At 44.3% G+C, this 25,838-nt stretch overlaps 1 protein-coding gene across 1 annotated transcript in view; it reads left to right on the forward strand.

Annotated features, from left to right (window-relative positions):
* The first annotated feature begins 3,418 nt into the window (after positions 1 to 3,418).
* The window catches only part of LOC129695676 (A disintegrin and metalloproteinase with thrombospondin motifs 19-like), a 392,435-nt gene continuing 370,015 nt past the window's right edge, over positions 3,419 to 25,838 (forward strand). Inside the window, exons 1-2 of the mRNA XM_055632842.1 lie at positions 3,419 to 4,761; positions 5,020 to 5,489. Of these exons, the coding sequence (XP_055488817.1) occupies positions 4,698 to 4,761; positions 5,020 to 5,489 (534 nt within the window). The 5' untranslated portion in view covers positions 3,419 to 4,697. The remainder of the gene's footprint in view (positions 4,762 to 5,019; positions 5,490 to 25,838) is intronic.

The following is a 25,838-nucleotide window of genomic DNA, read 5'->3' on the forward strand; positions in this document are numbered from 1 at the left end:
ACATGATATGGAAAGATTTTCAATACATTTTGTAAAAGACCTAGATAGGACATACATTAATTAAAAGTTGATCTCAGATGCCTCGAGCTGGAATGTTTTCTTGCTTTATTGATGGGAAACTTCCCTATCAAAGAGGTATAAAATAGACGGATTCGATAAAGAGCAAGTTATTTGTCTGACGTTTCGTTGTCTGACATTTCGTTGTCTAATGCATTTCGTTGTCTCTGTACTGTACACTGACAATGACAATTAAAATTGAATCTGAATCTGAATCTGAATCTGAAGAAGGGTCTGACCCAAAACGTCACCCATCATTTATCTCCAGGGATGCTGCCTGACCCACTGAGTTACTCCAGAACATTTTGTTTATCTTCAGTGTACACCAGCAATTGCAGCTCCTTTCTACACACGTTATTTGCTCTGTCAGATTACCCCAACTACAGCGACAATGAAAATGTATCCTCTTGTGTCCCATTGAAATTATTAGCATAATCAAGTCGCTGATGTGAGGCAGACAGAGTGATTAAAATCAGTTAGTTGGGAAGCAGAGGTTTTGGTTTAGGCTATGAATGAGTTTGATATCTTTGACAAGCAATGGGTAGTTGATTTTGATATTCCAATGGTTGCCAACTGAATATTTAAAATGAGTTTTATTGGTGGAGAGTGAAAAATGAATGAATTTTCATAAAGGGTAAAACATAATTCAGAAGTATCTTCAACATCACAGTACCTCCAGTTACAAAGTATTTTGACCAGAAATGTGAATAACTACTCTCCCCCCGCGCCTCCCACGGAAGCTGCCCAACCGTTGAATTCCTACAGTACATTAAAGACACAGTGGTGGAGTAACTCAGTGGATCAGGCAGTAGCAGGGGCAGATTGGCACCTTCTTCAGACTGCTAAATTCCTTGTTCCCTGTAATTCCTTAAATAGGTTGTTTGCTGCACCAGATTCCAGCAATCCCCACTACAAAAGTCTACTTTTAAACCAATGAAAGTTTCTACTCGTTTAGAGTGGACGTTTGGAACTCTTATCTTCAGCCATCCTCTACATTGCTTGCAAAAGGATCAAAATAGTCATTTTCACTTTAGCCTATTGGTATTTGGGAAGCTGCACAAGGTCCAGCTGAGTAGATAATTCTGAGACCTATTAAATTGTTAATATAATCCCTACCTGCATACTCCAATTGGCAGCTAATACTACAAAGACACAAATTTGAACTCATGGTCAACATGTTTTAACATCTTTTAGATCCTGTTGAAAGTCCTTGATTTTATGGGTTTCCACAAATGGGTGTAATTGCCTAACATTTCTCTTATTCAATATTATTAAAAAGAAAATTATAATAATTATCACAATGACATTTGTACTGTGCACAGGCTGGCTACTGTGTTTCCTACATGACATCCTGAAACATCATCCTGAAGGCTACAGTGGCCTTTAGGATGAAGCAAACTTCCTAAAGTTTATCTTCTTCTTAGGACAATCACTCAGGATTGACAATGAGTTACCAGTGGGAGTGCATTTACCACAAAGATAACTTCATACCTCAATACCAATTAGGGATGGACAATAAATATTGGGTTTACCAATGTCGCCCATGTGCTTTGATTGTAAACAAAACTACAACAACTTTAAAGTAGACAAAAATGCTGGAGAAACTCAGTGGGTGAAGCAGCATCTATGGAGCTCCATAGATGCTGCTACACCCGCTGAGTTTCTCCAGCACTTTTGTCTACCTTCGATTTTCCAGCATCTGCAGTTCCTTCTTAAACAACTTTAAAGTATATTGTGGGTAGTAAAGCACTTTGAAAGACATTAATCTGCCTTTTATCATTTAAATTAATGTTTCTCAGACCTATGGAAGGTGGGGTCAGAAGGGGGAGGAGTATATAATTTCAAGAAACCAACTACTTCTTTGACATTGCCAAAACAAGCTAAGGAACATAAAAGGATGCTTTCAACATTTGTGGCCTTGCTCCTGCAGCTCTCTGCAGCTGTCATATGAAATTCCCTCCCACTAGGATAGGCACTACCAGATGTACTTAAAATGTAACAGGCGATGACCAGTTCATTTAAAATAGCATCAGTGCAGGTTTTCTAACAGAGTTAAATATATCAAAAGTAAGCAGAGGGAATGTTTCAATAGACAATAGACAATAGGTGCAGGAGTAGGCCATTCGGCCCTTCGAGCCAGCACTGCCATTCAATGTGATCATGGCTGATCATCCCCAATCAGTACCCCATTCCTGCCGTCTCCCCATATCCCCTGACTCCACTATTTTAAGAGCCCTATCTAGCTCTCTCTTGAAAGCATCCAGAGAACCTGCCTCCATCGCCCTCTGAGGCAGAGAATTCCACAGACTCACAACTCTTTGTGAGAAAAAGTGTTTCCTCGTCTCCGTTCTAAATGGCTTACTCCTTATTCTTAAACTGTGGCCCCTGGTTCTGGACTCCCCCAACATCGGGAACATGTTTCCTGCCTCTAGCATGTCCAAACCCTTAACAATCTTATGTGTTTCAATGAGATCCCCTCGCATCTTTCTAAACTACAGAGTGTACAAGCCCAGCTGCTCCATTCTCTCAGCATATGACAGTCCCGCCATCCTGGGAATTAACCTTGTAAACCTCCGCTGCACTCCCTCAATAGCAAGAATGTCCTTCCTCAAATTAGGGGACCAAAACTGCACATAATACTCCAGATGTGGTCTCACTAGTGCTCTGTACAACTGCAGAAGGACCTCTTTGCTCCTATATTAGATTCCTCTTGTTATAAAGGCCAACGTGCCATTCGCTTTCTTCACTGCCTGCTGGACCTGCATGCTTACTTTCATAGACTGATGAACAAGGACCCCCAGATCCCGTTGTACTTCTCCTTTTCCCAATTTGACGCCATTTAGATAGTAATCTGCCTTCCTGTTTTTGCTACCAAAGTGGATAACCTCACATTTATCCACATTAAACTTCATCTGCCATGTGTCTGCCCACTCCCCCAACCTGTCCATGTCACCCTGCATTCTCATAGCTCATGTCCTTATATCTCATGTTCTGTCCTCGGTCATTGAATATCTATGCTAATGCACGTGAATAGAATAATAATAGTTTTAGAGAATTATGTTTGTAACATGTTCAGTGCTATCCTCTGGAAAACTAATTCTCAGGACTTGATTCAATGGACCAAATGGCCTAATTCTGCTTTTATTTCTTATGAACTGGAATGGAAAATTCCTCATATGTATTCCAAGCTATAGGACTCTGCGTTAAGAACATAATTTCCTCCAAATATATTATCATAGCGTACAAGTACCATGTTTTTTTAATTTAAGTTAGTCTTTACACTTAGGAAAACCAAAATGAACCTACAAAGGATCTGAGACCAGATGCTGTGTACTGGCAAAAAGATCAATATAGATTTTTATTATTGTCAAAAATCTTAGAAAATCAGGTAAAAGACTGAACGTAAAAATATGTTGGAGAATTTTGATTAAGTGCGTTAAATAAGATAATGAATAGGCTGCCCATTGTGAGCTCAACATAACACTCTCTTCAATTGACTTTGGGTGTTGTCTGAAAATGGCTGGCTAAGTCAATATCACCTCTTTTACACCACTGCTCAAAGTTAGACACCCTCATTCAGCCCCTATTTGGGTAATTTTAACCTGATTCACAAGCCATGTTGAGCCAGCATATTTTTATACACCCATCAAGTTAAATCACATTGGAAGACAGAACTGTGTGGGATATAAAATGAATGGCTAACCCAAACATGCCAGTTGCTTACCAAGGGGTTATGTTAAAATTGCAGCCCATAAATCAGTAGCCTTAATTATAGGATTTGGCACATACATCTTGCTTCTATGGCAAAACAGCAATCTCAAAAATGCATGGGCTTCCATAGTGTGTGTGCTCAGCACAGTAGAGCACTTTCTAGATTTCTTTTCTTTACCTTACCTATAAAATGAAAACAAAACCTGACATGCCTCTTAATCTGTTGCAGTTTCTGCATCTATCCACAGTTCACTTCAACACACAGCCATCCAATGACTTTTCCCTTGTGTTTCTTTTTAATCTTGTTTTTGCATGTTGTGATAACATCAAAAAATAGCCTAAAGTTGAAATTCAACCTCATTTTTGACCCACTGTGAACAAACTTATGCCTTTGGCTATGGCGCACTGAATTGCATTGTTTAATAATGTACCAAAAATCAACCCCTGTGCTTTGATAGTGTTTTATATTTTTTCATAAATTTAAATGTTACATTTTATATAAATCATAAGCTTTGTTTGTCCACACGCACATACGGAGCTCTGTGGGTTACTGTGACCAATCAGGGCTGGATTGCAGTTCGGTGGAAGCCCTCGGTGTGTGTGGTGAGGGCTCAGCTCCGCGGGACTCGAATTCATTCATTCGGAAACTCAAACCATGTGAGACCGAGCGAGTGAGTGAGTGAGTGAGAGAGAGAGAGAGAGAGAGAGAGAGGGGCAGGCAGGCACAGAGAGCAGCCGCCGCTCTCTGACTAGTACATTATACTACTATAAGAGCAGCCTTCCTCATGCTTTAAAAATACAGGGAACCTAGAAACAGCCAACGCCTCACCCTTCTCATTCTCAACCCAAAGAGGGGTCCTGTTTTGCTTTGCTGATTATTACAAGAATCAACTTTTATATTAAATACAGGGTACTGTGGGAATACAAGAATGCTGCAGAGCCTCATTTCCTCTATTTTGTATCTACTGTATTTCACGGATGCAATAGTTTCAGGTACGGCAACTTTTTATTGAAGCATGCTTTCCATTAAGGCACGATTTTTTCTAAATTAAACATCAATTTCAGCGTTTTATCCTGCACATTTTGGGGGATAAAATAGTTTCTAACCCAGGTATATTTGACATTAAAACACAGTAGAATGTCCACATGGCTCAAAATGTTAACAGTAGTCTTTCGAAATGAAATTTCATGAGCCTTAAAATAGTATTTTTGCACTAATTGTGATTTTTTTTCTCCCTTCCTTCTGCACAGGTCTCGATAATTTCCGAGAGGAATCTGAGATCGTGTTCCCGTCCGTGCTGCAGGATGGAAGAGCGTACCCTGCACAGGGCAAGTCGGCAGCCGGCCCCACGTCCCGGGAAGTGCGCTCCATCTCCAACGGGGACGAGTACGAGTCGCAGGAGTTTTACCCGCGGGAGCTGCGAGCTCCTGCCCCGCCCGGCCACCGCGGCGCCGCCGCCACCTCCTCCTCCTCCTCCTCGCTCTCTTCCTCGGCTTCTCCCCGGGGGCTGCAGCTGAAGATCCCGGCGTTCGGCAGAGAGCTCTACCTGAGCCTGACCAGGGACAGCCGCTTCCTATCCGGTAGCTTCGCCGTGCACAGTCGCCGGAGCCGGCACCACACGTCGGTGCGCTCCTACCGCGCCGAACACGCCTGCTACTACAGCGGGTTCGTGCACAACTCCAGGGGCTCGCTCGCCTCTTTCAGCACCTGCGGGGGACTGGTAAGTGCACAGCTGTCAAATACCACTGACACTCACTCGCCCGCTGCCGTTTCCACCTGCAATTCCGATACATTTGGCGCAATATTTCAGTTCAGAAATAATGCAATCTTAATAATTTCCAGCAACACATCTGCTTCGCCTTGGCGAGGATGCAATCCAGGTCAATCTTTTTTTCTTTCCTGGGATAAGTTTATTTAGTCGTCACCCCCACCCCACCCCACCCCACCCCCATCCATCCAATCCCATCCAACCTTTGAATTTCATAGATACGTTTTTATTTTATCAAATAATTTTCCTTCATCAATTGTTATCAAAATAGAAATTGACAGTCGTCCTAATTCTGACATATAAAACCATGTCCGTTTTTAAATTCCTTGCAAGACGCCTATATATTACAACTGTGAGGGAATGCAGCCTTCCTGAATAACTTCAGTCTGGTTTGAGCCAAGCAATTTCACACCCCTCCGCTTGGCGCTTCGGTACAAAATTGGACCGGCAGGAGGCGCATCTGCACTGGGCTCAAGTGGACCAATTGTTGGTGTTTTAGAGTCGGGGCTTGATGCTCCCGTTGTGCAGCCGTGGGTTTTGCAGTTCATCTCCAATGTTGCTTCAACAATTCTATTGTTCAACGCTCAACCTCATACAGAAAGGTGCCGGAATGACCGTTGAATTCGTGAGATCTGGATGCATTGCCCACAGTCATACATTCGGAATCAATGTGTCTCATATCGGACAGAATATTACACTTGAAGTACAGCGCTGTGGCTTGAAAACATTTTGACGTTTCGATAACGTTCAGCAGAAAAATGTTACACTACTTCCAAGCAGCACATTACGCCGTACACTGTTGTATGCATAGAGGTGTGGAGGATGTTTAATTTTGTGAATACGCTTTTCAGCATTGCTGAAGTAGACATGGGTCTGAAGAAGGGTTTCGGCCCGAAACGTCACCTATTTCCTTCGCTCCATAGATGCTGCTGCACCCGCTGAGTTTATCCAGCATTTTTGTGTACCATTGGTCAGAGGCATATGTTTTAGAGACTTTAAAAAACAAAACCGTAAAGAAACATTTAATTATCTCACACATTATTTCTGTAATTTTTTTTTCCCTGGGGATTCTATCTATTCCCTTAAAAAATCTTTGAAATGTTTGTAACTTCCAAAATTTCTTGCTCTTCTTTTACCTTTTACTAGTCGCCCAATTATAGGAAGGATGTCAACAAAATAGAGAGTACAGAGGAGATTTACTAGAATGTTGCCTGGGTTTCAACAACTAAGTTACAGAGATAGAATGAATAAGTTAGGTCTTTATTCTCTGGAGCGCAGAAGGTTAAGGGGGGACTTGATAGAGGTCTTTAAAATGATGAGAGGGATAGACAGAGTTGATGTGGACAAGCTTTTCCCTTTGAGAATAGGGACGATTCAAACAAGAGGACATGACTTCAGAATTAAGGGACAGAAGTTTAGGGGTAACATGAGGGGGAACTTCTTTACTCAGAGAGTGGTAGCGGTGTGGAATGATCTTCCAGTGGAAGTGGTGGAGGCAAGTTCGTTGGTATCATTTAAAAATAAATTGGATAGGCATATGGATGAGAAGGGAATGGAGGGTTATGGTATGAGTGCAGGCAGGTGGGACTAAGGGAAAAAAAGTTGTTCGGCACGGACTTGTAGGGCCGAGATGGCCTGTTTCCGTGCTGTAATTGTTATATGGTTATATGGTTACTAGTCAGGATTTGGTCACATTTAAAATCACAGTGGTAGGGACCATAATGCACTTTGTCACCTTGCCGTCTCTACATCTTTTGTGGTGGTTTAGGTTGTCTACCGATTCGGTTTCACATTTGGCAACATAGTGTGCCACACTTTATTGCATTTTTTTTTAGATCTGAGTGTTTCAGAGTATTTTTGATCAACGCATTACGGGTTGTGGTCACCTCTTTACAGGAAGGATGTGGAGACTGGAGAGGGAGCAGAGGAGCTTCACCTGAATGCTGCCTCAATTAGAAGGTATTAGCCATAAGGAGAGAGATAGAAAACAAGCTAGAAGGAGAGGTTGGGCACATTTGTTTTCTCGGTGGTGTTTGAGGCTGAGGGAGACCTATTAGAAGTGTATACAATTGTGAGAGACATAGTTAGGGTAAACAGTCAAACCGTTTTCCCAGGGTGGAGATGCCAAAGACTAGAGGGCATAGCTTTAAGGTGAGAGGAGCAAAGTTGAAATAAATGTGTGGGACATTTCCTTACACAGAGAGTGGTGGGTGCCTGGAACGTACTGCCAGAAGAGGTGGTAGAGGCAGATATGATAGTTTAGTGGAATGAGAGACAAACGACCAGGTAGCATTTAAAAGGCTTTTAGATCGGGGCATGGATATGCAGCGAATGGAGGGATATGGATCACAAGCAGGCAGAGAGTTTAATTTGACATCATGTTCAGCACAGACATAGTGAGCCAAAGGGCATGTTCCTGTGCTGCTCTGTTCTATATTCTATGTTTCCAATATTTTCCAGGTTTTGAACCAAAGTTTGAAAATATTGCTGTAGAGTGATGTGATGTGAACACGCTGATCTGAGTGATGTGAACACGCGTGTCAAATTCTTGAGGCATAACTTTGTGGTGAGAGGGGGAAATTTTAAGGAGATGTGTGGGTCAAGTTTTTTTACACAGAGAGTAGTAGTTACCTGGAGCTTGCAATCAGGGGAGGTGGTGGCTGCAGCAGATATGATAGTGTTTTTTTAAGCTTTAAGATAGGCACATAGATATGCAGAGAATGGAGGGATATAGCCCATGGCATCATGTTTGACACAAACATTATGGGCTGACGGGCTTGTTCCTGTGCTACACTGTTCTATGTACTTGTCTAAATGTCTTTTAAACATTGTGATTATACCTGCTTGTACTGCTTCCTCTGGCGGCTGCATATAGGAATCTTCATTATACAGCAGTGATCTGGTGCCTAGAAGTCTTACCAAATTGTGTTGTAAGCCCACATCTTCTTATCTCTCTGTACCCAGAGGTGAACTCTTCATGTTTTCGAAATGGAAACCTGTGTAAAAACAAACAAGCTTCAGGGCAGACTGAAGAATGCATGCTTTGAAGACGCTTTTCAATGCCGTCTCAGTTTTGATGATTGTGCATATTTTTAATGCACAATCAAAGCATATTATTTGCCATTCTCTGCATGAAGAGGATGCCACTCAGGACAATTTGAAATATTTCTCCTCTCTCTTTAAAGTCTGTAGTTTTAGACTTCCTTTTAACCTGAGAAAATACTGTGACTTAGTTTTGCCCCTCATGATTACAGAAACTTCCCAAGGTCATCCTTCAATCTTCTATGCTCCATAGAACAAAACCACAACTCTTTATATCTCAATTCCAGTCCTGGTAACATCCTCATGAATCTTGCCAGCTTAATGACAATTACTGCAGTACTGTTCCCTCAGCATTTTGTTTAGAGAGCAAACTTTAGCAGACTTGTGACCTAATCAAAGCTAACCCCATCAGACTTTACTTGACTGTACCTTGCACTAAAGGTTATATCCACTATCCTGTATCTGTACACTGTGGATGGCTCATTGGTAATCATGTATAGTCTTTCCACTGACTGCTTATCATGCAACAAAACGGTTTTACTGTACCTCGGTAGATGTGTCAATAAATTAGACTAAATTATTCATGAAGTCTGTCCATTCTGGGGAGTTTTGCTTGCTTGAGGAGATGGTGGAGGTCAAGCCCTCTTGCCACATCTTGACCTTTGTTTGACGCAGCCATTGCTGCTGTCAAACAGGGCCTTGGATTACAGACTCCAGTGCATTTACCACACACATCATGAGAATTGTAGACCATTGTACTTGCTGGAAGGCTTGAAGCTTGAAGCACAACTATTTGTTGGTGCACTTCCAGGACTTTTCTTTGCAAAGGCTGAATTTCTGAAGATAGACACAAAATGCTGGAGTAACTCAGAGGGTTCGCATCTCTGGAGAAAAGGAATAGGTGACCTTCAGACCGTCTGAAGAAGGGTTCTGGCCCAAAACATCACCTGTTCCTTTTCGCCAGAGATGCTGGCCCTCTTTCCTTAAATTACCATCTGTCCCTTTGTGCCGGCACTGTTTGAAAATGAAGCAGGTGAGGGACGGGTTGGTCGGGCTGGGCTGGTTTGGCTTGTGCTTCAAAGGGTGCTGATGTTGCAGTGTGATCTGCAGATGTAAACAAGGAACAATGAATATGGTAAACCCTCGTTATAATGGACCATGGCGGGGGGGGGGGGGGGGGGGGGGGGGGGGGGGGGGGGGGGGGGGGGGGGGGGGTTATTGGGATTGTCCACTATAAGGAGGAAGGGGGGAGGAGGCATAAGGGGTCGAAACCGTTATTGCCTATTGTCCACTATAACCAAGTAAGGAATTACTGATTAAAACAATATAATTGCATATGTAGGCGAAACAAAGAACTACAGATGCTGATTAATACACAACAGGAAACCATGTGCTGGAGTCAGTGCAGCATCCCCAAAAAAAAGAAATGAAAAGGTGATGATTTTGGTTGAGGGGGGGTTTCAGGTGCACTTCTAGGCGCTGGAACTGCACCTGGATATATACAGGTGAAGTTAAGGTTGGGGGTCAGCAGAGTTGGATTGGTTGTGGTCCACATTCCTGAGCTGTTTGTCCTGGATTTGCATGCATATAGCGCCTTCAGCAGTGGCGAACAGTCCAAACGCAGGATGGGAGCAGCTTCTTTGCCCTGCTAAGGCAGCGGGAGGTGAAGCCATCAGGGAGGGGATTAGGGCCAATGATCATTCCTGGAAAGCCTCTATTTGGTGTGCATACCATGCTGTAATGCAGTTGCCGGACATTTGTTCAGACTCTAGGTCTGGAACTGTGCCTGGAATCCAGGTGAGTTGAGGTGAGGATCAGCGGAGTTATTGGTTGTGGTCCACGGGCGGCCGGAGTGCAGATAAGGTTCAGCAGTGGCAACAGCAGGCACAGCCTGGAAACGGCAGAGGAAGCTTAGATTAGGCCACATTTAGAATATTTTGTGCAATTCTAGTTGCCGCATTACAGGAAGTAGAAGGTTTGGAGAGGGTGCAGAGGAGGTTCACCGGTATGTTGCCTGCGTTCGAATGTATAAGCTTAAAGGAGAGAACTGCAGTTGCTGGGTTTTTTCTATTACAAATCTCAATTTGTGGAGTACAGAGACAAATAAATAAATGATGGGTCTTTGTCCCAAACATTATGGAGGTCACTGTATACAGCTTCAACATAGCTTCCTGACTTTTATAGTCAATGCCCCGATCTATGAAGGCATGGATGCTGTATGCCGCCGTTATTAGTCTATCTACTTATGCTGACACTTTGAAGGAGCTATGGACTTTCACAACAAGAGCTTTCTGTACAACAGTGGTCTTAAAGGTCCTGTTGTATACTTTGGCCTGATTTCATTCCTCTTATAGTTGACCTCCCGAAATGCAACACCTCGCAGCTGCCAGGAACTCCTTCTATTTTCTAGCCCCATTTCCAACTGGTCTCTAACCTGCTGATTCCTTTGACAACCTTCTTCAGTATCCACAACTCTGCCAATCTTTGCACCGTCTTCAAACCTACTAATCAGCCCACCTACATTTTTGTCCAAACCATTTGTATATATCACAAACAACAGAGGTCACAATGCTGATCCTTATAAAACGCCACTCATCACAAACCTCCAACCAAAATAACTACCCTCCACCACAATACGCTGCCTTGTGTGACAAGAACAATTTTGACTCCAATCTACCATCTCGATGGATCACTGGGTGCCTCAAACATCAGGATTAGACTACCGTGTGGGACCTTTTCAAAATCTTTACTGAAGTCCATTGTTGACGATTATCCTTAAATTTCCTTTTGAACTACATCAGTGCTTCAGCCAAATTGCCACTCCTCTTCCAGGAACGCCTTTGCATTTGACTGCTTGGTTCTACTTTCAGCCCAAGGTTTACACTCGGACAGACTTGTGAAATTCCATCTGCAATTGTGTTAGTACCTAGGTCGCCATCTTGCTGATGTGCTCACAGCCAACTCTATTCACTAAATCCTTCTTGTATTTCCCCTCATTATTCAAGGTAGTTATGTAGTAAGCAATGAAACAGAGTGTTCCACAATAAATTATTTGGAGCTGCAGCCTGGAACCCTGATTTGCCACTGCCTGCCAGCTGGAGGCTGCTTCGTGCCTTGCAAACCCATCTCTTTGGTGTTCTGATGGGATATTGTTAGTTCACCCTGAAGCTATACTGCCTGATGAGTCATAGTTCGTCCCCCCTATAACCCAGAAGGTCGCTAGAGCACATATACCCAACACGTATCTGAGCTGCTTTATTGAAACATGCTTGAGATATTTCAGATAGATATTCTGGGCTATGATGGATATGGTGGTACAGTGGAGCAGATGGTTGAGCTGCTGCCTCACGGTGCCAGAGACCTGGGTTGGATCCTGTCCTTGGGTGCTATCTGTGTGGAATTTGTACGTTTGTTTGCTCACGTGTCAAAGGACGTAGAGCTCGCTGTTGGCTTCTGTCGTCGTCCAACATGTTGACAGAATTGGTCGCCCATCGCGTCACAGAGTGCATCGTGACGTCATTTCCGGGGATCGCCATGAGGAGGCTTCTGTCATGATCCCCTGTGACCATGTGGGTTTCTTTCGCGTGCCCCGGTTTCATCCCATATTCCAAAGATGTGCTGGTTTGTAGGTTAATTAGCCTCTTTAAAATTGTTGCTCTTGTGTACGGAGTGGATGCATAAGTGAGAAAACATAGAACTAGTGTGAACAGATGATCAATGATCGGCATTGACTTGGTTGGCCGAAGAGCTTGTTTCCATACTGTATCTCTAAACTAAACTGAACTGAACACGCTGCATTTTCATTTTTATAGTTGCTTCCTAAACAACAAAAGGGCTTCAAATGTACTGTTCATAATACACTCCATGGATGGACAATAAATATCATTCAGCATTTTCTTTTTGCCTCATCTTTGTCTAATTCTCCTGTGCGTATGGTACCTCAGCAGGACTGTTCCATATCTTATCACTCATTTCTGATGTAAATAGAAACTGTCATCTTTACAGATAGTCACCATCAAGGATTTCCCCCATCAAGGCAGGTGAGGGACTGTTGAATGAGCATTTTGAGGCTGCGTAATGGGGCTAATATCTTTTTGTAAGAACACTTATCTCTTGCATCACACAATAATTATTTTGTAGCCTTCCCGTAATTTTAACTCGTATGGTTACCTGCTGAACTGTCTATGGACTGTTAAAGTATCTGCATGATTTGGTTGTGTAGAAGACAGGCTGCCATTACCATTTCTGCGGGCTTATTCCCTGATTGCACCATGGATCTGAGCCCTGAGGAAAAACGTTTTTTACGCACCATGATAATAGTTATTCAATATATAAATGTTAAATCCCCCATGTTAAATAGTTTTACTTGAGTTGTCTCATTTTTCAGTGCCTGCCTTAGCAATCCTGCAATGCCCAAATCTGTGCCTTTTTCCTAATTATGTATGCTCCAGTCTTTGCTTCTGGTCCCAGGTTTTGCATGACACTTGATAATCACTGATAGTGCCAAATTAAAACCTTTCAAGGTCTACATGATCTCATCCCGTGCAACCTCACTACTAGTTTAAGGTCTTAGTAGACTCACCAATCTTTCGTATTCCTCCGTCCCTACCACCGGCAACCATCATTCTCTTCTTCAATATCTGTTTTTGCACTTTCCCAGAACTCGGGGATATCTGTTGAAACACAAACATATCCACTTTTTCTATAAGCTGGGTAAACGCTGAAAACTCAATTCCATATCTGTCACGTCCACTATCCACCATCTTTACTGTTCATCATGGGAAGTCTCCCACTCTATTTTCTTGCACTGGATCATTCTCCATCATCTCCCTCGATTAGTAATATCTCGAACTTGATACCCATGTGGTGTTTGTTGGCTGTTTGCTAAGGCAAGTTGCAGAGGTAAATCTAACAGCAGAACATTATTTAAGACAGTAACTGCCAACCGACAGCAGCCTCTGGTACACCAATGTGTCAAGAGTAACTTCACATTGTACGCACATATCTTGAAGGCATGCTTCACACTTTTATACGCTGCAGTGATGATAAAGAATGCTCTCGTACACAGGTCCTTTCATAAATTGTTCTGCCATTCAGTCCAACACGCGTTACTGTTTCATGTTACAGTTTGATAGACTGACCACTAGTTAGTACGACACCTGTTACAATTTAATGTGTCAAATTTAGAAATGTAGAAGGTTGAGCCACTTCTTTTAATCCAATGTCGAAAGTAATTTCAATATTTTGCTTTGCATTTCCAATGCAATATCCTGAAATTCAGTATTACGAAAATTAATGGCTAAACCTGGTCTCAACTGCAATAGAAACAATGTATAGTTGTGGTAGAATAAATCTAATCTTCAATGTTCCTCAATGAATTTAAACATTCCACTCCTAAACAAGTTTTACTTGTTAACTGGCTTGTAATTCACGGAATGAAGATTATGATTTTTTACTAAAGATTTGAATTTGAGACGGGGACTTGTTTGATGCTTTGAGCTATAACATCAGTTCTGTATAATTTTTCAACGGAGCCAAACAAGCTCTGAGGATATGTTGGTCCATAAAGTCCTGTTTTATTTACTTTACAGTGATAATGAAATAATGTAATATCAACACACATTGTTCTTTAAAATTAATCATTTTTTGATATCTTGTATTTTCAGCCTTTGCTTATGAAATAGGAACTGTTGCAATAAGCAAATGATATGGGCAAGGCAATGGGCTGATACTGATCTAATTAAGATGGACTGGTTTATTGTGCCTGTGTTGTTCCATTCGAGTCATGAGGCTAACTATTGGATCAGCCATGATTAATAATGGAAGTCTACTTGTTATATGGTTGAACTCGTATTATCACCTTTGGGAACTGCCCCAGCGTCTTCACCATTCATGAGTGTGACCGTTAGTTCCCACGCCCAACCCCTCAGGCTAAAACTAACCCTGTTGATTGCTGAAGCAACCCTGCTTTGTGCCTCTATCCAGGAAACTGCACTGGGATGCCTGTGGTAAGATTGAATGTGCAGTGAGGAAGGCAAGTGGTTTGTTGGTCTCCATTGCAAATGGATTTAAGTATTGAAGCAAAGATGTCATGCTATTGTTGAAGTTTAGTGTGCATTTTTAGTTGCCTTAACTGAAGGCAGTTTTTCTTGCCAAAGTGGGGACGCAACACAAATTTACTGGAGTGATTTGTGGAACAGCAAGAAATTGTACAGGGAGAAATTGGGTCAGTAGGTCCTTCATTCAAAGGCGCATTGAAAAGAAGAGAGGGGCTGATAGAATGCAATGGAATTCTAACTGGCCAGACAGGTGAAATACAGAGAGCATACACCAGGTTATTGGGGAGTGCAGCCTTAAGATATGGGCCATGACTTTTAGAATCAGACTGACATCAGGTGAAGTTTTTCACAGAGTGGGTAGTGTACTTGCAGAATTCTCTTCCTCTAAAGACGATGAGAACAAGTCATTGAATAAACTTGAGAAGAAGTTAGATATATTTCCACTTGCTGACGTGAGCAACGGATTAGGCGGATAGGGGATGAACAGGCTCCTGAAGTGGAAGTCATCAGCCACAATGGCTTTGAATGGAGGAGCCAACTCCTGCTCTTTGTGTGACTTTAGGGGCGGCACAGCGGAGTAACTCAGTGGGTCAGGTAGCATTTCTGGAGAGCATGGATAGGTGACGTTTGGGGTCGGGTCTCTTCTATAGACTGAGGGGGGTGGGGAAGGAGCAAAGAAAGCTGGAAGAGAGGAGGGGCAAGACGAAGCTTGACAAGTAATAGGTGGATCAAGTTGAGGGGAAGTTTTGATAGGCAGATGGTTGGGCAAAGGCCAGAGAAAGCCAAAGACGGAAGATGTGAGACAAAAGGATTAAATAATTGCAAATTGTGAAATTAGTGAAAGAAATATAGATGGAAAGGGAGGGGAACAGGATAAATAAACGTGGGTCCAGGTGGAAAATAGGAGAGAGAGAGATGGGGAAAGAAAGGGGAGGGTGATGGAATAATGGGGAAGGGGCACTTGTTACAATTCAATGTTCAATTCAATTCAATGTGCAATCCATTGGGTTGTAAGCTGCCCTATTGGAATATGAGGAATATGTTGTTCCTCCAGTTTACATGTGGTCTCACTCTGGCAATGAAGGAGGCCCAGGACAGAAAGGTCAGTATGGGAATAGGATGGGAAGTTAAATTGGTTAGCAACTGTGAGATCTGGTAGGTGTTGGCGAACCAAACGTAAGTGTTCAGCGAAACCGTTGCAAAGTTTACGCCTGGTCTCGCCAATGTACAGGAGGCCATGTCGGAAATACTGGATGCAGTAGATCAGATGAGGAGGTGCATGTGAACCTCTGTCTCACCTGAAAACTCTGCTGGGGTCCCTTGGATCGAGGTGTAGGGACAGGTGTTACATCTCCTGTGTTTGTGGGAGAAAGTACTGGGGGTGGGGGTTGGGTGAAAAGGGATGAGTGAACCAAGGAGTTGTGGAGGGGGCAGTCTCTGCGGAAGGTAGAAAGGGATGGAGATGGGGCTTTGCGGTCGACAGAAAGGAACGTGGATGGGTCTCTGCAGGAGGTGGACAGGGATGGGAATGGGTCTCTGGAATGCAGAAATGGATGAAGAACTGCTAAGTGGATTGCTCGGATTTGGGGGAGGGGATAGATGTGGGGAGGTGGGTAATGCATCTATTCCTTTTCTTTCTCTAATATTTTCACTTTGGGATGGGGAACCAGTTGTGGTCAGACCTCTCACTCTGGAGGTCTCTGCTGTCTTGAAACCATTATCTTTTTATTCTGCTTGGTAAATGAGCATTGTTAAACAGGTGTGTGTCAGCGGTTTATTGGATTCATTACCTCAGCACTGGACTGCCTCTGCAAACAACATGGTTAGTTTTATCCTGAGGGGTTGGGGGTTGGAATTGAAGGTCAGGATCATGGAAAGTGAGGGTGCCGTCAATAATGTCCAAATTAATTCTAGCCACCAGCATAGCAACAAAAATGTAACCAAGATGGACCTCTTAGTTTCCTTTACTGTTCATATTCTTCCTGAGATCCGGGTTAGATCCTGATTAGGCGTGCTGTCTGCTTGGAGTTTGCATGTTCTCCATGTGACCTGCATATGTTTTTTGCAGGTGTTCCAGTTTCGTCCAACATTCCAAAGACATGCAGGTTTGTCGGCTAATTGACTTGATAACATTCTAAATTGACCCAAGTGTGTGCAGGATAATGTTAGTGTGAGGGGAGCGCCGATTGGCATGGATTCGATGGGCCAAAAGGACTGTTTCCACGCTGTATCTCTAAAGTAAACTAAATTAAACTCTGACCTAAGATAGCAATAGACATCTTGTTCAGGTCATAAGGCCCTGATGTCCATTCTAATAGTAAGCTTTTGTCAGAGGCAGGCAACTGGATTCATGCTATTAGGCTCTTTTTAATATGGCGATCCTTACAACATCAAAGGTAATGGAATTTTAAAGCTATCGATAAATAGTGAGGTGATAATGCTCCAGCCCACTCCGCTCTTCTTGCCGAATTTGGCCCTTGATATAAGCAACTCCCTGTGTAAGAATGATAGTTTTATTTTTATGCTTCACGTACATTTCTGCTCATTGTCCTTTCATTTGGAGAAGTGGCAGACAGGGGAGAGGGGCGATTAATTCAGTTATTCTACCAAGAGCAATTTTAAGGTGCAAAAAAAACTTAAGGGAGGCTGTAGATCAGTGTCACTCATGTTATGAGTCATACTTTGTAGCTACGCCCAGTAGTTTAACAAAAAGCTTCTCAGCCCTTTCTCTTTCAGTCTTGAGTTACGTATTAAGTTGAAGTTACCTATGATGTAAGGCTAATAAAGTCCTTGGATCTTAATCACTGTGTTACTAAGTTATTCCAACAGCAGAAACTCGACATGGTGTCAGAAGTGTGATAGTGAGGTAATTTAATGGCTGTGTTTAAGTCCTTAGGGCTGATACAAATCCGTATTTCATCTTTATTCTTCTTCGTTGCCACAACCATGGTGGAGACCCAATCCGAAGGGTCAGCGATGGGAGCAATCACACCTGGAGACACCATTCTGTTGAGTTCACTTTGAACACAGTACTGCATAGCATGTGGAATATTGTGTGCTGGATGGACAACTGGGATTATCTCAGGGTTAATGGTAATTGTGTACTTAACAGGCAACCTGCCCAGCTTGTCGTCAAACAAAGTTTTGTATTGGGTCAGGATTTGTTGGCTAAAGTCACAGGTTGTAATCTGATGACAAACAGACAGGGTGAAAGAGTCAAGTTCCAGGTCGTGACAAGCATTGGCACCCAGCAGAGATGGCACATCCTCACGAACAACATAGAAACTCAGGTTGTGGACACGTGAGTTAAGACAGCAGCGTAACTTGACTTGACCGATAGGGTGCACTGGACCTCCTGAAATGGGAGGAGGCAGCCGTAGGAGTGACAGTCTCTGTTTTCGTAATTTTTTCAACATAGCTAGACAGATCACATTACATCTGGCCCCTGTGTCAACTTTTAGAAAAAAGTTCTTGCCATTAACGAGCAAAGCGACCTTGGGGTCTAGTTGTTTGCGTATTGAACCAGACAGGGAATGCACATCCAAGTCAAAACCTTCGCTAGCAGCCTGCAAATCCATGGGAGCTGGTTGAGAGCATTCCGAGAGCAAGTTCTCATGGCCAAGTGAATTAACAGATTGCCTTGTTTGTTACTCCGTGAGTGGCAGCATTTGAAGAAATGATTCCTTTGGTTACAAAATCTACATAATTTTCCGTATGCAGGGCAACGGTCATGAGCAGCAGCATGCAAACCCCCATAGTTAAAACAATTGTCTATTAGTCTCACGATAGAGTTGTCGGGCACTGAGGAGAACGGCTAAAGAGATTTGATAAGACATGCCGGCTACATTTCATGACCAGCAGAGTGCCCTAAACCTTTTGTATGAGCGTCAGCCACTTCAGTGTGACAGCGGTTTTCAGCAGACTCTAGAGAAAGCTCAGCATCCCGTAGTAACTCATTGTGTAATTTATCATTGCGGACACCATAGACCAAACGGTCACGGACTAGGCTATCACATATATCCCTGAAAGCGTATCGACTGGCAATGTGCTTCAAGGCACTGACATACATCTCCACTGGCTCACCCTGTCTCTGGCTTCGGGAAAAGAACAAATGCCTCTCCATGACCAAGTTAGTGCGTAACTCACATAACTGTTGGAATTTGCGTAATAGGCAATCAGGGTCATGGATAGACTCAGCGGGAGTGATCCGAACACCAGCTTGATCAAACCTAGCCGGTTCATAGTGAAATCTTCTGGCATGTCGGGCAGCTTCTGTGCCTGCTAGATTAAGAAGAATTGATGCTCGAACACCGGGAGCAGCAGTCGGGTGAGCTGCTTCAATGTAAATTGAGAAATCCTCTTCAAATTTGCGCCACCGTTCTGCGAGGTCTTCGTCAAACAATCTCTGGTTTTCTGAGAGCCGAAGCCATAGTAATATATATCGGAGAAATCAACAAACTAAAATAAAAGCAATATAATTAAGCAAGGAGTGAGTCCGTACACTCTGACACCATGTTGAACTTCTGCTCGACGGCCTAAAAACTGATCCGGCGGAAACCAGTGCCATCAGCGAGCTCCCAGCACCCACAGACATGCTCAGTCTACAAAGATTCCGTGGCATGGTGAACTACTTGAGCAAATTTATTCCGGACTTCAGTGAAATATTAGCCCCGTTGCGCTAGCTACAAACAAAGACACTGCTTGGACCTGGCACGAGCAATAGCAGAGGGCGTTCGACCATCTTAGGCAGCAGATGTCTTGTGCTCCTACTCGTGCTTATTTTGATCCTAAACGACCGGTCACACTGACTTGTGATGCTTCACAACACGGACTAAGCTCAGTAAGTCTTCAAAATGATGGTAGCGGCAATAAGCCTGTTGTCTATGCCTCGCGCACTATGACTGCCAAAGAACAACGCTATGCCCAAATTGAGAAAGAGCTACTGGCAGCAAGAAATTTAATGACTTTATCTTTGGACATACGGTCACGATTCAAACCGACCACCAAACTCTGATCAGCATCTTTAACAAACCGATTCATGCCTCTCCAGCGCGCCAACAGCGGATGCTGCTGCAACTTCAAAAATATGACATTGTTCTGACCTACAAACGAGGTAAGGATATGCACCTGGCTGACATTCTCTCGCCTGCACCCCAGAAGACCTGTGCCGGTCCGTTCTTGCCGGATGATGACTTTATCGTAATGACTGTGTCCTTTATTCCCTTGTCCTGTGTGGAGGATTTGGTTGCCCACGCTGCTGCTGACAGTACCTTATGGTTGCTCGCCTCCTTCATTAAGCGCCAGACAAACACTACAACGTTCTGCTGCCTGTCCGCGATGAGCTAGTGCTGCAGGATGGCATTATTGTAGAAGGACATAAGGCTATGGTCCCTGCTTCACTGCATGGTGTAGCAGGTGCGTGGGAGAGCCCGGAATGAAGCCGAGATGCCAGGCAAATTCAGTAGATTATTTAATGAGCACACGACTCTCTGTTTCAGTGAGAGACTGAAGACTGGTCTCATGTCAAAAATCCCTGCTCCTATCTTCGTAGCTGGAAGCCGCCCCCGGACCTGTCCATCAAGTGCTGAGGGGGATGAACCAGAGTGGCCTACTCCCCTAGTACCGCCACAACAGCAAATATTTTGAGGCTGTCCATGCAGGCACCCAGGCGCTGAAGCCACCGTCCTACGAGCAGGAAACATGTTTTACTGGCCTGGCATAGCCGAATACATTACAGAGAATGTGGCGTACTGTGCAGTGTATAACAGCTTGGCCACTCACAGGGCTCTCGCTTAACTCTTTTTTCCCCTGTTGCCAGCCGGGCAACCTTGGCAGCTTTTTAGGTTTCCAAATGACATTTTAGGTGGTCATTTAAGATGGCTTGCATGACGCGTGCTCAGACGAAGTGCGTAGTTACCAGTCAGAATTATGCAATCACATATTATTTCTGCCTCAAATAAAGTCACAAACTAACATATTCACCAATCAAGACATGATATATACCACAATGACATGCAGCAAAATTATAATACGGTATCTCAACTCTTTTTACACATTGCATGTATGAATCGGTGTGGATTGGATGGATTGAGGCAGGGAAATTAGTGAGTGTTGGTTGTAGTAGGTAAAATTATGAGGGGAGAGCGCGGGGGATGTCAGTGGGGTTGAATGGGGGGGATCTGTGCAGGATGGATGGGGGGGATCTGTGCAGGATGAAGGGGTGAGCAGTGCAGGATGGATGGGAAGGCGGTCAGTACAGGATGAATTGGGAGACCGGTGTAGGATTGATGAGTGGCAGGAGAATCAATGCGAGGTGGCTAGGGAGATCAGTGCAGGATAAATAGATGGGGGGGGGGGGGGGGGGGGGGGGGGGGGGGTCATTACAGGGGGGGGGGACCGGTGTAGGATTGATGAGTGGCAGGAGAGTCAGGAGCACAGGGGATGTCAGTGAGGACTGAATAGAGACAGGAATGGGGATCAGTGCAGGATGGAGAGGGGGGGTCTCAAGATAAGGGGAGTGGAGGGGGCGTATGAGAGAGAGCGAGAGAGAGAGAGGAAGGGGCAGAGGAGGTGGGAAGGAAGGCCAATGCTCCTCGGACAACGCATGTCAGGCACATAAATCGCAACCAAATTATGGAGGGGACCGCGGACAGAATATCTTAGCGGCCGCGCGCACATGCGTACACTCACACACACACGCGAGGCTTCGGAGGCTTCTGTGAACGGTGATTTCTGCTGAACTCTGCCTGTCTCGCCTACAACCCTGTCTCAATCCAGACATGACTGTTGGTTAACCTGGCGGGACAGGCAGAGTGAGCTGGGTTTAACGCTGCTTCTCCGCACTGGCTGGGGGCGCTGCACCCTTCTGACTCCCGACGCCTCTGGCCACCCCCGATCGTGTGGGGGGGGCTCTCGGGTGAGGACGGTCCAGTGGCGGTTCGGCAGCGATTGCAGCGCCGGAGACCAGGATCGGACCTGGCTGCGGTTCAGGGCTGCCGAGAGTGTTTTGGCTCATCTCCCTCCTCCAATCACACCCCCCTACTCTACTTCCCCCTCTGACTGACACCTCCCTCCTCCAAGGGTCTGTTTTGAAAGCGCCGTTGGCGGAGTGGCAGCAGCTGCCGCTATCAGGCGGGGCGGGGCGGGGCTGGGTGCGGGAGGAGGAGGAGATGGAGCCATTGCCGCCGCCGCCCGACATTCGATCCGACCCTCCGTCACGCCACACTTAGCGTCTTTCCCACAACAGTCGCCGACACAAAACGTCATGTTCCTTTTCTCCAGAGATGCTGCCGGACCCGCGGAGTTACTCCAGTTTTTTGTGTCTATCTTCGGTATAAACCAAGTTGCCAAGCCGGGCAAAATGACTCGTCGTTTAGGTTGCCCGGCGGCAGTTTGAGTGGTCATTGGCACCCGGGCAACCGTTAATTTCGAGCCCTGCACTCATCAACAAAAGCAACCACTTCTTTTACATCCGGCTCCTGCACTCCTGTGGTCTACAGTGGCAACTGACATATTTGCATGGCAAGCAGTACCTGGTACTTGTCGATTCGTATTCTGGATGATTTGACATTGATTTTCTTAGCAGCCCCACTTCTCGTGGGGTAGTTTTGAAGCTTGCTCGCCATTTTGCAGACCACGGAGCTCCGTGCATACTGTTATCTGATAACCGCAGTCAATTTACCAGCCAACACTTCAAGGACTTTGCTGCACACTGGGATTTTTGCCACATCACCAGCAGCCCTGAATATCCACAGTCGAATGGACTAGCTGAGCGGGCTGTCAAGAGTGCCAAACAGCTCATGGAATGATCGTACAGAGCTAATACCTGGATCTGCTCAATCTATCTCCCGCGACCCAATTTTGGGTTCACCTGCTCAACATCTATTGTCAAGGCAGACCCGAGCCACGGTGCCTGTGACGGATCAGGCATTGATCGCACAGGTGGTTCCACCATCGGAAGTCCAGTCCAGGTTACAACAAAAGCATGACATTCAAAAACACTGGTATGACAAGATAAGTAGGCCGCTGCCACCATTAACCAAGGAGCAGGTGGTTCGTTTGCAAACTGACAAAGGCCATGACCGTATTGGTGTTATTTCTGGAACTGTTTCTGAGCCACGCTCATATCTGGTCAGTGCCGATAGCGGCACGTACAGGAGTAACAGACAACATATCCTGCCTGTGAATGAGCCAGCTCCACCTCCGTATTTTCCAGACCGTACACGTTTACTGCCGTCTGTGCCCCGCGGCATTAATCCGCCTACACCAGCACAACAACCCACTTCGGGAGCGGCTACTTTGCCAGTGGCGACGCCCCCTCTTCCTGCGCTGCAGTCCCCTGTTTCATCACCAGGAATGCTGGTCTCTGTCCCCGGTGGGGAAAAACAAAGATGGTTTTAATCGCACACATGCTGGTCGTGTATGCAAGCCCACCGTGAAGTACCCAATATATGTTTGACTTTCCTCCAGCTTATTATCAATTGCCATGCATGCCTTATTTAGTCAATGGTTTTATACTGACATTTAATTCTTTGAGAGGGAGGATGTATATCAGTGTCACTCGCGTTATGTCATACTTTGTAACTACGCCCACTAGTTTAACAGAAATTTCTCAGCCCTTTCTCTTGAGTTATGTATTAAGATGAAGTTCCCAATGCTGTAACGCTAATAAAGTCTTTGGATCTTAATCACGATATGTGACCTAAGTTATTCCAACAGCAGAAGCCCAACAGAGGCGTACCCTAATGGGTTGATCACTACAATGCTTCATTTTAATGCCCTTATCATTGTTAATTAGAATGATAGGATATGTATTTTTGGGGAGGCAATAAAAATTGCTCTAAATTCAAAATATTTTGCTGTTTAGTGCAAAAAGGAAAAATGCCATTGATTGTGCTTTTCCCAATTTAGCGGAAAGAAGTTTTGATCCATTTTTGCCAATAGAAGGCACCAGACAGTAGTTAACATTGGTATCTGTTCTTAAAGCTCCAAGGACCATCGCGTTTCTGTAGCTTTTTCCATATAATGCATCACAGTAATTTTACTTCATGAGGGAGCAAATTCATCATGCATTGTACTCTTTAGATATAACCAATCCTGCTGTCATTAGTTGTATTTTACTAGTATAGCCCATGGAAGTAGAAAATAATTCCATCTATGCAGTTTTCACAGTGGCTCATTGGGTGGAAGGAGTGAAAATTAGAATTTTTTACTATTTCTAAGAGGTAAATTTCAACAGTTGTTGGTTATGCCACTGGAGGGAGATTAGATTTGATAAATTGTCTTTTGTTGCTTGCGTTAAACTTGGATTTGTGTTGGCAATGGGTTGCAGTAGCTCCGTTGATTCAAATTCCATTGATATCAGTAGGACTGAATAGATGGGACAAGATTACAACTAGTAGGCAGTGGTCTTGCTTGTACATAATGCTAGGTGGACAATGATTAAATTTTCCTCTGGATTAGATATTTGGAAGGTTTAATGAAAGGAGAAGGGCATCAGGAAAAAGCAGATCTCCAGCAACTCATGAAGGGATACCAGTGTTAAATGTCATATGGTCAAACACTCATAACTAGAGAAGGATAGCAAGGAGTTAAAAAGAAGAAATATTACTTAATTAGAATATATATTAACAATAATTAAGTTTTTGAATAAATTCCTTGATCTTTAAAATAAGAGTATCGATTTGTGTTTTTCCAAACTGATAAATAAATCTATTCCCATTGTGTTATAGTAAACTTCAAAGACATCTATAGGTTTGAACTGAAAGAACAAAGTGCTGGAGAAGTTCAGCGGGTCAGGCAGCATCTGTGGAGGGAATTAATTGATGATGGGGCTGGGATCCTTCTTCAGAATGATGGAGGGGAGAAAGCTGGAAAAGAGATGTAGGGGTTCCTCAAAGCCTGGCAAGTGATAAGTGGGTACAGTTGAGTCGGGGGTTGACTCACAGATGGGTAGAGGCCAGAGGTGAAATGGAGACAAAAGGGCGTCTGATATAGGAAGAAGATGAGGAATAAAATGCAAAGCCGGAGGGAGGGATATGGATGGGAATGGTCAGGGGGGAGGTGAAAGAGGGGGACAAAAGGGAATAGGGGGACTTGGCATTGGGAGGGGTGGGAGGTGAATGGATGGAGGTGAAAGGTAAAAGGTGATGGGGTCAGTGGGAGAAAGGTATGCATGTGGTCGGTGCCAGGGGAAACTCTCACTCCTCCTGCACCACACCAGGGGTGCACACCTTTCTCCAACCACCCCTGTCACCCTGTTCCTTTCCCCTCTCCTTCCAATCATCTCCCCATTTCTTTTTAATGCATCTTTTTCCTCTTCCCCTGTCCACTTGCACATATATCCATCTCTCCGACTTTACACTTTTCCCCCCACCGTCTTCTTTCCTTATCTGACAGCCTTGTGTCTCCATTTCACCTTCAGCCTTTGTTACTCTGCTAGCACCGTCCCTTCACATGTATTTGCCTATCTCATTCCAGGATTGGGCCCACCCCTCCCTTTGTTTGCCAATTTTGTACCCTGTGTACTGCCAGTCTGAAGAAGGATGGTGACTGAAAACATCACCTGTCCATTTCCTTCCACGGATGCTATCTGACCTGCAAAGTTCTTCCAACACTGTGCTTTGCTCAAGATTCCAGCATCTGCAGCCTCTGGTGTCTCCATCCATCTTTGAATGTCTTGCCAGTAGAAGTGTGATCAGTATATCAGTGACTTGTTTTAATTTGCTTATCTTGTATTTGTATCTGAGACAAGTTTTATATATAGTATTGTATATTTTTATTGACTGCAATGGATTTGTAGGTCAGTTAGCCAAAGGAGATACTGTAATTGACTGGGTTTTTATTTAGTGTTTTTTGATATTGTCCTGCTGCTGCATCAATCCCATGGTGCGTTCTCAGACCCAGGGCGACATTCCGAAGGGTTGCCGTGTGGGAGGTTTGAAGTTTGTGATCAGTCTGGGAAATGAAGTGGGGAATGTGAGTTCATCCATCAAAGTGAGGAATTAACAACTGGAGAATACAAGAGTTTTCCGCCTGTCACTCCCTGACAAAATCATGGAGATGCAGGTCAGGTGTAACATAGGGCAAATGCAAGGAAGGATTCCCTTTCTAATGGCTAAACTCCAGAACATCTCCCGCTGTTCCAGCGCGACCTTTCCAATTCAATTTTGTGCCATGGCCTTGGTTTGCTTTGAGAAGC

This window comes from Leucoraja erinacea, chromosome 3 (assembly GCF_028641065.1).
Source record: "Leucoraja erinacea ecotype New England chromosome 3, Leri_hhj_1, whole genome shotgun sequence".
NCBI lineage: Eukaryota > Metazoa > Chordata > Chondrichthyes > Rajiformes > Rajidae > Leucoraja > Leucoraja erinaceus.